This window comes from Phycodurus eques, chromosome 17 (assembly GCF_024500275.1).
Source record: "Phycodurus eques isolate BA_2022a chromosome 17, UOR_Pequ_1.1, whole genome shotgun sequence".
Lineage (NCBI taxonomy): Eukaryota > Metazoa > Chordata > Actinopteri > Syngnathiformes > Syngnathidae > Phycodurus > Phycodurus eques.
Genome location: NC_084541.1, coordinates 10,732,438 through 10,745,416, shown reverse-complemented (window position 1 = coordinate 10,745,416; position 12,979 = coordinate 10,732,438). Strand labels below are relative to the sequence as shown.

General features: G+C 41.4%; 1 protein-coding gene across 2 annotated transcripts in view; it reads right to left on the bottom strand.

The window, feature by feature from the left end:
- Positions 1-484: 484 nt before the first annotated feature.
- stk10 (serine/threonine kinase 10) overlaps positions 485-12,979 on the bottom strand; it is a 44,050-nt gene continuing 31,555 nt past the window's right edge. For both annotated transcript variants that reach the window (XM_061701763.1, XM_061701764.1), the window contains exons 8-20: positions 12,492-12,626; positions 10,925-11,233; positions 9,474-9,863; positions 8,106-8,230; positions 7,598-7,721; positions 6,850-7,029; positions 4,978-5,070; positions 4,756-4,885; positions 4,530-4,654; positions 3,836-4,024; positions 2,916-3,041; positions 2,713-2,826; positions 485-1,886 (exon numbers count right to left, since the gene is read on the bottom strand). In XM_061701763.1, coding sequence (XP_061557747.1) covers positions 1,743-1,886; positions 2,713-2,826; positions 2,916-3,041; positions 3,836-4,024; positions 4,530-4,654; positions 4,756-4,885; positions 4,978-5,070; positions 6,850-7,029; positions 7,598-7,721; positions 8,106-8,230; positions 9,474-9,863; positions 10,925-11,233; positions 12,492-12,626 — 2,184 coding nt within the window. In that variant the 3' untranslated portion in view covers positions 485-1,742. The remainder of the gene's footprint in view (positions 1,887-2,712; positions 2,827-2,915; positions 3,042-3,835; positions 4,025-4,529; positions 4,655-4,755; positions 4,886-4,977; positions 5,071-6,849; positions 7,030-7,597; positions 7,722-8,105; positions 8,231-9,473; positions 9,864-10,924; positions 11,234-12,491; positions 12,627-12,979) is intronic.

Sequence of the window (12,979 nt, the reverse complement as noted above, 5' to 3'; positions counted from 1 at the left end):
GCTTAACTGTATATCTCAGTCATCGAACAACATCAAATTTGATCTTGAGTGATAAACTCCAAATTAAGTGAGGGTGTCCCACGGGAGAAGTCATTCGGAATCATCAAGTGAGAGCATCTGCTTTCAACCTGACATTTACAGCAATGCATCATCTGGTGAAACCGTCCAAAGGAATTTGAACTCTGTACTAAGATTCAAGTCAAGTTGAACACAGCAGGTTACTGTCTTACATCACATTCTGGAACAATTTGGACTCATGAAGTGAGGGTCTTTCCTGGCTATTCAGACTTTGTAATTTGAAAAAAACAGCACTACAATCTGGTGAAATGATATGGTTCAAAGGAAATTTGAGCTGAATGTGTGTGTCAAGTTTCAAGTCAATCAGTTTTAATGGACCAAAAAAAAGTGAGTTTAAATTAACATTATACACTCTCCCAATGGGTTAAATTGTTTCATTGAAGAAATAGCGTCGTCACAAGTCTAGTAATTAGAAAATTTGCATTTATTAGATATTTACAACAGTGGTTCGTTCTGATACAATCACACGCACAAGCTACCATACATTCCACGTTATGCAACCTGAGGCAGAGGGACCAAGAAGGACCCATTAACCTCGACCCAAAATATAATTTAAATTAAAGAGAGCTGAATTAAAATGTACCTAAATGTTGATTCAATATACATTTGTTTGGGAAAAAAAAAAATTTCAGCAGAAAGAATCGTTGCACTCCCTTGAAAACCAAACGCGCATATATATATATATATATATATATATATATATATAAATAAACGTCTGCGTTTTTGACGGCGCAAGTGGAATTCGAAACTCCTCAGTTATTCCCCCCCTCAGTGCAAAGGAAGGCCAACAAAAAAAAATATATATACCTCTGAGCTCTGAAAAAGACAAAGTAACATTGCACTTTGGTTGGCGTGCAGTTTAACTACTGCAACAATTTAACACAACACTTTCTTTTAAATCCGTCAGCTAACAAAAACAAACAGTATTTTGCTTTGGCTTTGTCACTTCCCATCCAGTGCGGCTGATTTCTACAGTAAAACAGTCACTTCTCCCCTTTGTTAAGATGAATCCATAAACAATAATTTAAAAGAAGTTACTATTTTTGCTAAATTTGGTTTCAGCTGATACACCATTCCAAATAATAACAATAAACATACCGCAGCTTAGGGTTAAAATATATTCCATAACATTTAAATTAAAATGTACAGTGCTGAATTGTGATTAAACTATGAGCAAAAATAAATTAAAAAGGGCAGCTCTCGGTCAAAACGTAAGGCATATAGGAATGTAACTAATTTCCATATATTTTGTAATGTGCATTGAAAAAAAGTGAGGCTGCCTTTCATCAAACATCCCGTAAAAAAATACATATACAAGATATATTCCTTATTTGGGTATTAAAAAAATAATGATGATGATGACACCCTTTAACCTAATAAAATATATTTTCACTTCAATAACTATTATTGAGGTGTGGCCTTTGGTTGTTAACCAACAATGTGAAGATTATGTATGAAAGGAAAAAAAAAAAAAAAGACAATGTGGGTTAAGACATAAATATGCACTTATTAACATGAATAACAATGAGGAGGGAGGGATTCCATTGTGACTGACTGAGCAAACAAAAAGCAGAAGCAACAACGCAGTGTCCTGCAGGTAGGTGAGTTGGAGACAGTTTTGAAAAAGTGTGTCTTTGTGTGTGTGCCACAGCAGCAGCAGGCCCTTATGTAGTGGAGGAGTCCTGATAGGGCACCAACTTGGAGAATTTGCCGAGAGATCCCACCGGACTCGGAAAGACGTCAATGTCAGTGATCTTGAAGAAAGCGTCCTGCTCCTTCCTCCTGTTGTTCAGATCCTCCTCGAGTGCCTGAGATGGAGAAAGAGGAAGACACAGTTGCACACAAAACCATTTCGCATGAGTGCATCTCCCTCCCCTCCCTCATTTTTTTATTTACAATTAATAGAATTACAGTAGAATGACAACACAATTATTACTAAAACAAACTAAGGCTGCAGCTATCAAATGTTTTTAGAATCTATTATTCTAGCGATTATACCATCAATTAAACGGATAAAAATGTGAATGTGTGCATATGACGTGCAGGTATTGTTGTTGGCCACTTTGGATCGCCATCCTCCTCCAGTGTGTGTGGCTTACAAAGCCTGTTGAGTGACATGTGCATCAGCGAATTAGATTTTGAGTTGGCTATCGTCAGCTCAGGTTTGCAGCTGGCTGTTAACCGGCTAACGGCTGACCAGTCTGCGTCAGTTGCAGCCGTGGCAGTTTGTGTTTGAATGGTATCTTATTTCGTGTTTATTTTGTTTACCGTTTATTCCAAAAAGCAATTGAAAGCGCACCAGCAGCTGCGTCTATCCTTGAGCACTTGTGGGAGCATTACAATAGGTTCTAATTTGAAGTGGTAGTCTATAATAAATGAGCTAAGGATGGATACATTACGTAATAATAGACATACTGTTGTGTAAGCCAGTTCTGCTTTGCAGAAGACCCATTGCACTTCGAGTGAAATTGTTGCAAACTTTTGAGTCTTTTTTTTTTTTTTTTTTTTTTTTTTTTTTAAACAGGGCGGTGCGTGAGTCTGCTCTTATATTATCACTGCGAAGCTTCGAGGCACGGATTTTGCGTTCACTTTTTTTATTTGATCATCTATTTTAGAAAATGTCAGGAAACCTACTATCTTCCTCGGTTTCAGCTGCTCCCGCCAGTCCTTCACCAGCTGGTTGTGCTGCTCATCCAGATGTTTGAGCCTCTGCGTCTCATTCTCAACCAGCATGTGGCACTTCTCATTCTGAGGCAGTAACAACATGGATGCTTTTTAAACAACGAAATTATTTTGTACAGGCAAAAAAACAAACAAAAAGGTGCGCGCGCGTGTACCTGCAGCTGCTGCAGTTCTCGGATATTTCCCTCGCACTCGCCGACCATCTCCCTCATCTGGTTCTCGTGCTTCTGCTGTTGGAGCAGCTTCTCGTTCTTTTGACGCTTCTCCTCCTGCTGGGAAAACTTCAGAGGAGAGACGAAACAAGCGGTTAGAAGCCTCATGCGTAAAAGTCAAACAACAACGCTGAAGAAATGATTTGGGTCTGTTTTTCTGTAAAGGGACCAGGACGACTGATCCGTGTAAAGGAAAGAATGAATGGGGCCATGTGAGATTTTGAGTGAAAACCTCCTTCCATCAGCAAGGGAAATTAATCGTGGCTTGGTCTTTTCAGCATGACAATGATCCCAAGCAGACCACCCGGGCAATGAAGGAGTGGCTTTATAAGAAGGATTTCAAGGTCCTGGAGTGGCCTAGCCAGTCTCCAGATCTAAACCCCATAGAAATCTTTGTAGTGACTTGAAAGTTTGTGTTGCCACGTGACAGCCCCAAAGCACCACTGCTCTAGAGATCTGCATGGAGGAATGGGCCAAAATACCAGCAACGGTACGTGAAAACCTTGAGAAGACTTACAGAAAACGTTTGACCTCTGTCATTGCCAACAAAGGGTATATAACAAAGTATTGAGAGGAAGTTTTGTTATTGACCAAATACTTATTTTCCACCATAATATGATAAATTCTTTAAAAATCAGACTGATTTTCTGGATTCCCCCCCCCCCCCCCCCCCCATTTTGTCTCTCATGGGAGAGGTATACCTATGATGAAAATTACAGGCCTCACTCATCTTTTTAAGTGGTAGAACTTGGACAATTGGTACTTTTTTTGTCCCACTGTACAGCTCCTTTAAAGGAGCTTCAGGAATTTCTGGTACATATCCTACACATGACAAGAATCTCCCGCATTCTTAATCTGTGTACCTGCTTGACCCTCTCCCTGTCCTCTGAGCTGCTGCCTGTCGAGTTGATGCGAAGGCTCTTCTTGAACATGGCCAAGCGCGTTTTGGCTTCGTTGCGCTGGATCTTGGGCAGGCGGCTCTTCTCCCGTTGCTGCCGAGCTTTCTGGAGCTCGGTCATACGCTGATTGTAGCGCTGCATGTGTTCCTGCTCCTGGATTTGAAGAGAACGTAGATACGAGGCACATCAACGATCAGGCAACAAAGTGGCACTACTATTTTGTGTCATTTTGTAATTATTCGCTTTGTATTATGTCAGTAGATCAAATTACTTTCCATCCATGAGTGTACAATATATATTATCTTTCATTTTGACTTTCTATAGGTGATAACCAGTTGTCCCACTCCACCTATTCGCAGTTGGCTATTTTCCCGTGGCGCCTATACTCAGCTATTCTCTCTCTTTTTTTTTTTTTCTTTCCCCTCTTTCTGTAACTGAGGCCACATGTTGGAACCATAGCCCTGGCTAATAGGAACATGGTAATTGTCAAGGAAGTATTGTAGAGGTGATGCAAAGATATTAGTCTATCAGTCGAAATGTATGTCAAGGAGAAGCTGAATTTATTAGTGGAAGCTACGGAGCATCTTCGCTGTACGTGCATGTATACACACGCACTTATGTTTTTTTGTTTTTTTCAGGGCGTGGTCAACCACCTTACCTTGCCGTGTTTTTTGAAGAGTAGATGCCTCTGGAGGAAACATTGATCTTTGAGCTGCTGCTTGAGTTGCTGGTGTCTCTCATAGAGGTTCCTCTCCTCTAACTCCCACATCGAAGATTCACGATCTGCGCATAGAGGCGAGAGGATGGCGAGATCAGATCAGCAGACGCTGATGGATGCAGAACACCCCACGACATGCTCTCACGCCCTCCATAGATGATCAAACCTCGAATGAGGTTCTGCTTCTTGCTGAGACAATCCCGCTCTGTATCGGCAATCTCTTTCTTGTTGTTGAAGATGATTTGGTTGAGGGTGGTGTCCAGGTGGCCCTTCTGGGCTGCCAGGAATTGTTGCTCCTTTAGGCACAAGGGGGAAATGAATGGTGTCTTTTAAAAAAAATTTTTTTTTAAAGACTAATACAAGAAGCAGAAAATCCTAGTGAACCTACCTCTTCTTGCTTTGATTCTTGGAAGGAAATCATACGTTGTTTCAAATGTTCTTTGCGCTCATTTCTTGGCAGTTTGTCGACAGATTGTTTTAACTGAAAAGGAACAAAAGAAGTGCATTTACTAACTCGCATAAAATACGCTAGGGACAACCTAAAAACGAGCACATTTCAGCGAGTCAAGTAATAGGACGTGTCAAGTGTACCGTATTTTCACGACCATAAGGCGCACTTAAGTATTAAATTTTCTCCAAAATGGACGGGGCGCCTTATAGTGCGGCGCGACTTATGTGTGAATCGAGTTCTATAAATGTTATGTGATGATCGCTCTGCTTGTTTTTTTACCGCTTAACTGACTGGGAGCATTTCCGGGGTGTGCATTGTGCAAAACAACATCGGTTTGGCTAAGGACCCCCGAAAATGTACCTACGAAGAGACACGCTTACCAAGCACAGTTTAGACTGCAAGCTATCAGTTACGCAGAGGAACATGGGAATCGAGCAGCCGCGAGAGAATTCAAGATCAACGAATCCATGGTTCACAAGTGGAGGAAGCAGGACAACGAGTTTCGCTAAGTCAAGCCGACGAAGCTGAGTTTCCGTGGAAAAAAAAGAAAAAACAAAACGCGGCAACAAGGCGTTGGAAGACCAACTCGAGCAATGGATTAATGAGCAAAGAAAAGACGGGAGAAGCGTCTCAAGTCACCATTCGACTGAGTGCAATAACTCGGGCTTGCCATCATTCCGGGAGGCTTGACGAACCGCTGGACATCCGTGCAAACAGGGCGTTCAAAGTGAAGTGAGCGGCGTGGGAGCGATGGATGACAGATGGGGAACACAGCTTTACTAAGACTAGGAGGCAGCGGCGGGCGAGTTACGGCACAATTTGTGAATGGATTGTGGATGCTGGGGCTAACGTGTCTGCTTGCACCGTTGTTCGAGCTTTCTCACGGCAACGAGACTGACTCGAACCTGCGGTGTTTGAATGAGAACTTGCCCAGCTGTTCATTTCGGATACAGAGGATGAGGACTTTGATGGATTTGTGGATGAGGGTTGATCAAAAAATAACATGAGTACATTGTTAAATACTTCTAAGAAGTACAACCGAACTCAGTTTTGCTCCCGCTGCCTTTTTAAAAACATTGTTCTCGCGTGCATGCATGCTACCGTTTGTTTTAAGATGGCCTTATGTATGTTTTAAATAGAGAAATGGACCCCGTAACTGAGACTGCGCGTTTTAATACGGTGCGCCCTATGGTCGTGAAAATACGGTATATAATTCTGAATCCTTTGTCCGTTTTAATGAAAGCATTCAAAGACACTGTTAAGACACTTGGAAATGTCTAAAATTGTGTAATAAAGTATCTCCCCTAACATACTGTACATTTAAGAAATGTTATTAGTCCATCTAGTTCAGTGTGTGTGTGTGTGTGTGTGTGTGTGTGTGTGGTGGGGGGTATATATACATCAATAAATACAGTTGGAATACTATAAAATTGTCCGTCCAGCCATTTTCTATGCCGCTTCGCATGTTCAAGGTCGCAGGGAAAGGAAGCAGAGCCTTTTGCAGGTGACTTCAGGTGAAAGGTGGTCTTCACACTAGACTATGGCAATGCACTCAGATTCACGTTACTGAGTGGCAACTGAACCTGCGCTGCCTGCACCAAAGTTAGGAGAGTGTAGCACAACCTCATCAGTGATTTATGATAGAATTGTACCTTCTTATATTTTATGTGACTGTCACTTGGTGATGACAAAATATTAGGGAATAAATCATAGTGCATGCTACATATTGTGATGCTCCAGACATCTGCTCGAAGAAATAAACCGGATTTTAACTTAATTTAGGACCCTCTAGTTTACCTGGGTACCTACTTCTTTTTTCTTGTGTTTGAGATTATCCTGGAACTTCTGGTAGTCACGGTGTTGCTCTGCTTTGATGCGTTTGCCCTCTTCTTTGAGTTTACTTAGGTGGTCCGTCTCCATCCGCTCAATGGTCTGCTTCTGATGCTTCTCCAGGTTCTCCATTTCCCCATCATAGTACTTCTTCTTGGCCTGTGAATGGGACATTGTGGCTCATAAGAATAAGAACATGATTTATATGAGTGGAAATCAAAGCAGTCCACTAGAAGGCCGCTCAAGTTGTACGGTTCGGAAACCGTCCATTGTTTAGGGAAGAAACTGGCAGTGATTTCGTAAAGAAAATTTGTACTTATAGGATGAACTTTGACTTAGTTGTGAGTGTTTTGCTTTTTAGCCAGACCTTTTCCAAAATAATGAACAAGGGGTGTTAATAAGAAGAATTATACCAGTAAGACTCCAATGTCACTTTATTGTTTTTACATTTTACAGTGGTTATTGTCTTTTGAAGTGAGAATGTTCAAAAGTGAGATACATGAGGTACAGCTCATTGGACAAAGTTAGGACTGAGGATTTTACATCTTAACTTGCAACACATCGAGAGTTAAAAATGTTAAATTGTCATTGCCTGTTCCATTTCAGTTTGCTTAAATATTTTCAGGCTGTTTTGTACATCAGTGGGAACGAGACTCATTGATGCACCCAATTTCAGTGATTAAGTGTAACTGAGTAGTCGTCGTGTTGCATCTCAATGGCATCTCACATTAATTTCCTGCTCAAAGCGTTTTTGCATTTGTTCCCTCTGCGTTTCCAGTTTGGCTTGCAGCTGAGCCAGTGCTCGCTGCTCCTCCTTCTGGAGCAAACGCAGCTCACGGAGCTCCTGGCGCCTGAACACATAGACAACACATAGCAGGATAACAAAGTGTACTGTCATTCACAATTCTGGTTAGGATTGTGTCCGTAGGTGTAGTGTCATATTCCTACCACTAGGTGACACGCGTAACGCAGTTGTAGAGCTTGTGTGAAAGAATGTTTTCATGTAGTGGAGATAGATGATTGGATCCTTTGGCAACTTTATACTTTTTTTGTGTACAGATGATTTAATTTGGTTTTTGCATACACACTGTATACATACATGAATCCATTTACCTTTTTTTTTTTTCTTATCACCGTGGCCCTAATGCTCGCTCACAGTTCATTAAGATGCTGATAGGTGAAGCATTCCGTGTCGTTTGCGTATTGGATGTCTAAGAGGAGATTCATCCACATACCTGAGGAATCGCATCTCCTCATCTTTCTTCTCATCGTCCCTGATTATCTTCGCGGTTGTCACGCTCACCTCTACACCGTCAACCACAAACTTCCTGGTTCGCTTTAAAGTCTTCCGCGAGTAATCCTGGAGGAAGGTAAGAAAAGGAGATTGGGAGAAAGGTTAGCAAAACATTTTGATGGAATTCTCACAAATGTGCTTTTTAGAGTAAAGTTATTAGTAGAATTGTTTGAGCCATTTAATTGACACAAATGTACTAACTACAAATCTATAGGTATAGGTTATTAGTTAATAATAAGTGAATGGTGGGAATTTTCTGGGGCGTAGAACTGCACTGCAACATGTCAAGAGAAATTTGTAATAGTTTGCACCTTACATACAAGGTAACCAAAATATTATTAACGCCGCTCAGGAGGATCTTGCACGATTGGCATTGCAGCAATCAAAGAATGGATGTTTGAGTTAAATACTTTTAGTTTACATGTGTCAGTCGGAGTCCATAAAGCTCCAGAAGCAACTAAATGACAGTGAGGCGCATAGAGACCTCCATTCACAGAGGTCAAGCGCTGGACTGTGCCCACACAAAGGCCACATTGGACCTCCATGAATGGAACACGATGCATATTTTGCTGCAAGGAAGGCTTGTTGGAATCCAGTGATGCAACTGTCTTTCTCATATTCACCATATTTGCTTGCTCCTCTTTGGAAAACACTTGCTTTGTTAGAATAATGTATTGTAGATCAGCATTAACACTAACCAGTTACCCATCACGCACATGTGTTTAAAGGCTATTACTGGGTATCTGCAGATTTAAGGATTAAAATCTGAATCCAACCACTGCAAAATTTGATACGCAGGAAAACGTAAGTAAAATGATTCAGTTGTTTAAGAGATGCAGTAAGCTTATACTGTAGTGTTATAAACACAAACACGACGACAGCACTGTGGTCTACCATTTTTGTTTTCATCATTCATCATGCCAGCCCAGACTTCAAAGGAAAGGTTTTCAAAAACCTTCAGGCTTTACATAACTTTTGTCAAGCAAACAACCAGACAAACCAACCTTTTTCTCCTGTTAAACAATCTTCCGTAAATCACACGTTAAGCAGTCTATCTCCTCTAATGTGTGAGGAAAAGCCTTGTGAAATACAGGGAATCCTCTGTTTCAGCTGTGTTACACACCCAAACCCCAAAAGCAACACAATGCAGTTTCAGTCCCTCGCCACATGCTTTTTCCAAGGAGGAGCTGAAGACACTGGGAGTTCATTCTTTGTTCTTTTTTCTAGTCAAAATGTTTTCACCATTTGAAGTGAGATATAAAACAAAGAATGCAGGAAGCCCTGATGTATATGATGGATGTGGACTCACCCTTGCAGATACTGAGAAGCTCTCCTTATTCAGAGACAGGCTCTTCATGCTCTCCGTCTCCATGCTGCCCGAGTATGAGTAGCGCGTGCTATTGACCCGACCGTTGATGTAAGGAGAGACAGTCTCAGGAGTGGATCCCATTGATGCTCGATCAGTGTTCATCTTGTTTAAGATGCTGCTCGGTCCGGAACTAGGTGCCGGCGAAGGAGCAGCTGAAATTAATCCTGGAGTCTGCGTTGGGCTGGTAGTAGCTTGTTCATTCAGTATTTGTGTGCTCTGGTCTGGAGACACCTGGTTCCTGGGCACCTGTGGCAACTCGATACAGTCAACACTTTCCTCGGATGTATCAGATTGGGGGAGAGACGGCAGCAGTTCCGCCTCCACAGCCACCTGGAAAATGTAGATTACCGTTACAAATCTTGCAATTGTTTCTCAAACAATTTGGAATAGCTCAAGAGGAAAAATATGCTTCTTAGAAATACAGCTCCTAGGTTTCATGATAGCTATGACTTTAACTGATTAATTTATCTGTTATTTCCTACAGGAGAAAACAAATTGGTTGACTAGCATCCTATAACGGATTGAGTTTGATCTTCAAGGTTTATAGTTATTCCATTTTCACACAGTATCCAAGCAATATTACCTAATTGCATCAAAGATAATTTCTGTTTCGTAATAGCAGAGAAGCAAATGTATGCATTTTATTTATCACGCAAAAACTATTGTTAGACATGCTGTTGTAGTGCACGTTTTGAACACTTTTTCCTGCTTGTTTGTCACCATCACGCCAATGTATTTCTAAACGGAGTGGTGCACGAGTCTGCAGTAAAATTAGTCTGTCGATAAATGATCAACTTCAAGGTATAGATTTTGCTTGGACCTGTTTTCGTAATCAAACTATTTGAGTTATTCAATTAATCGAAGCCCTAAATGCAATACGACTGAGGTCAAACACTATAGAACAGGGGTGTCAAACTCATTTTTGTCACGAGCCACATTGTAGATACGGTTTTCCTCAGAGGGCCATTATGATTGTAAAACCATATCAATGGTTAATCGCCTCATCATATTACTACACATAGACAACAAATTGATGGATAACTAGTTTTGAAATGAGAAGTCAAGGATAATGGTTTGTTCAACTATCGTTCAAGTAACTCTGTAAAAGGGGTTTGGAGGCAAAACACGCTTACAATAGTTCATTACTATTTATTACATATGAAGATACAAAAAGATTTGAACATATTTTAGCAAGAATCATGGAAGTTGACATGATTTGCTTTCGCGGGCCACATAAAATTATGTGGCGGGCCGGATCTGGCCCCCGGGCCTTGAGTTTGACACCTGCGCTATAGAAAATGGAGGGATGGCTGTTGAAAATCCAATATCAGAATTCCATTATTAGGAATTTCAAGGGAACGTTGTAGTAAAAGCTTGCAGACAAATGGTACCTTCTCTTCCTCAGATGTGGGAGTACTCTTCCCATCCTCGATGCCAGAGTCTGAGCTCGAAGTCTTGATCGACACGACGCTCTCATATTTCTCCGACTCCAGCTTCTCTCCGAAATACCCCTGGTCATTTGAGGGGAGATTGTGCCGTGGTAATGGAATAGGGATCGGCGCGACAGCGTCCGGCTGCTGCTCTGTTGCTGATACTGGCTCTGCCCCTTTCTCCAGTAAAGATTGCGGTGACGTTGGTGAGGATGTCGTGGGGCTGGAAGGTTGCGAAGACTGGTCTCCTTCCAAACTGGTCTGACTGGTCTAGCATTGGCAAAGAGAAGACGACGACTCTGGTTATGCAATGATGTAGTAAAACACTACCTTAATTACTAGTCTCCCTAAATGTCAAAGCCTTCAGGTGAAGAGTATACGTTTAGTGAAATAAGCAACCGTTGCCTGGGAAGAGTGCAGCCGTTCCTGCTCAATACTTCTTTTACATTAAGTCCGATTAGGTACATAAGAGTAATTGCATTGCAAATGACAGTATGTACATTCTATTTATCTAACTAAGATTTGAGGAAATGGGTGCTTTTGCAACCTTACATTTCATCTGAGATTCCAGACACTGTGGATCTTATAAACACAGTCCAACGTAGGGATTATATGAAATTACTGGCTAAATGAAACAGGCAGCTTTATGAACTCAGTGATGATTACCTTGGCTCTGAAGGTCTAGTCGTTTTTCAAGTCTAATGTAAAACCTGAGGCAGAACAATGCACGGCCATAAATAATTCAGGCAGCATTTTTTTGTTGTTGTTGTTGTTACAGGCGTAATACCAAAGTCTAAATTTAAAGTGCGGCTGGATGCCAGTGTTCCGGTTACTGTTCTTTTGTTTATCCTGAGGGTGGTAAAGTGCAACCTCGTGCTCTACGTTACTTTCTAATCTCATGGCCTCTGAGGACACATGAATGGCTTCAGCAGAAGCGACCTTCAGTCCTTTGGCAGAAAAGCAGTTTACCCAGAAATGTTGTTTAAAGGACGGCTGCATGTGCAGTTCACTAATAATCTTGAGGTAATGTTTGTGCAGGCTTTTCCAAGTTTGAAATGTTAGTAATATGGGGGGCGGACACTAAACCGACACTTTTGTAGAAAGGTGTCGGAAATCAAATTTTCTGGGTATTTGATAAAAATGAGGATTGATTAATCTTATTACAGCGACTATGATACAATTATTTTGATTCTATGTGGGCAACATATTTTAGTGTATTGACAATTAAAAACCTTGCTGTCCAATTAAAAGCATGTATTCCAAATTTAGTGCATTAGGTCTTTTTACCCGCATTATTTGTGTTTTTGAAAAAAAGAAGAAAAAAAACAGTGTATATTGACTTGTGACAAGATTATCGTCGATGTCCAATGAAAAGCATTCCTCTGCACTCCACTTCCTACCGCTAGAGTCAGAAGCAAACCTTCGTAAATAAACAACGACATAAATTGGAAACTTCTATTTTTAGACATGAACAATGATGAAGAATTAAATGAAGTGACAGATTAGACAAATGAACCAGGTTTGGTACCACAGTGAGCTCTATGGCGTTGTCGTCCTCTCCTTCCTCTCCATTGTCATCGATTTCCTCCATGACTTCAGCCTTGGCCTCAGCTACCAGCTCCCTCAGCGGGCGGTTCGTCGTAACTGAGCTCACGAAGGGGTGCTGGGGACAACACAGGGAAATATCAAACCTGAGTACTGGCAAGGGAATCAGGTGCGTTTCTGATGAAAATGTGAGTAATGGCAGTCATCTGCTGGGCCAGGAGGCAGCAAGACAGGAAGAGAATGGGTGACTTTCACTGCTGATGAAATTCAATCCACCACAAGCCAGCTCCTCATTGCTTACCACTTAACCGAGGTGCATGCACCAATGCACAATGTCACGATACCTCAATATCACACCTGTAGAACAGGCAGTCTGTTTTGGCTAATTCTCCATTGGGGATGGGAACGTGTGCTTTCAAAGCCCAAGAGCCTAGAGTGTAAACATGTTTCAAAGATGACTGTATCACAGAT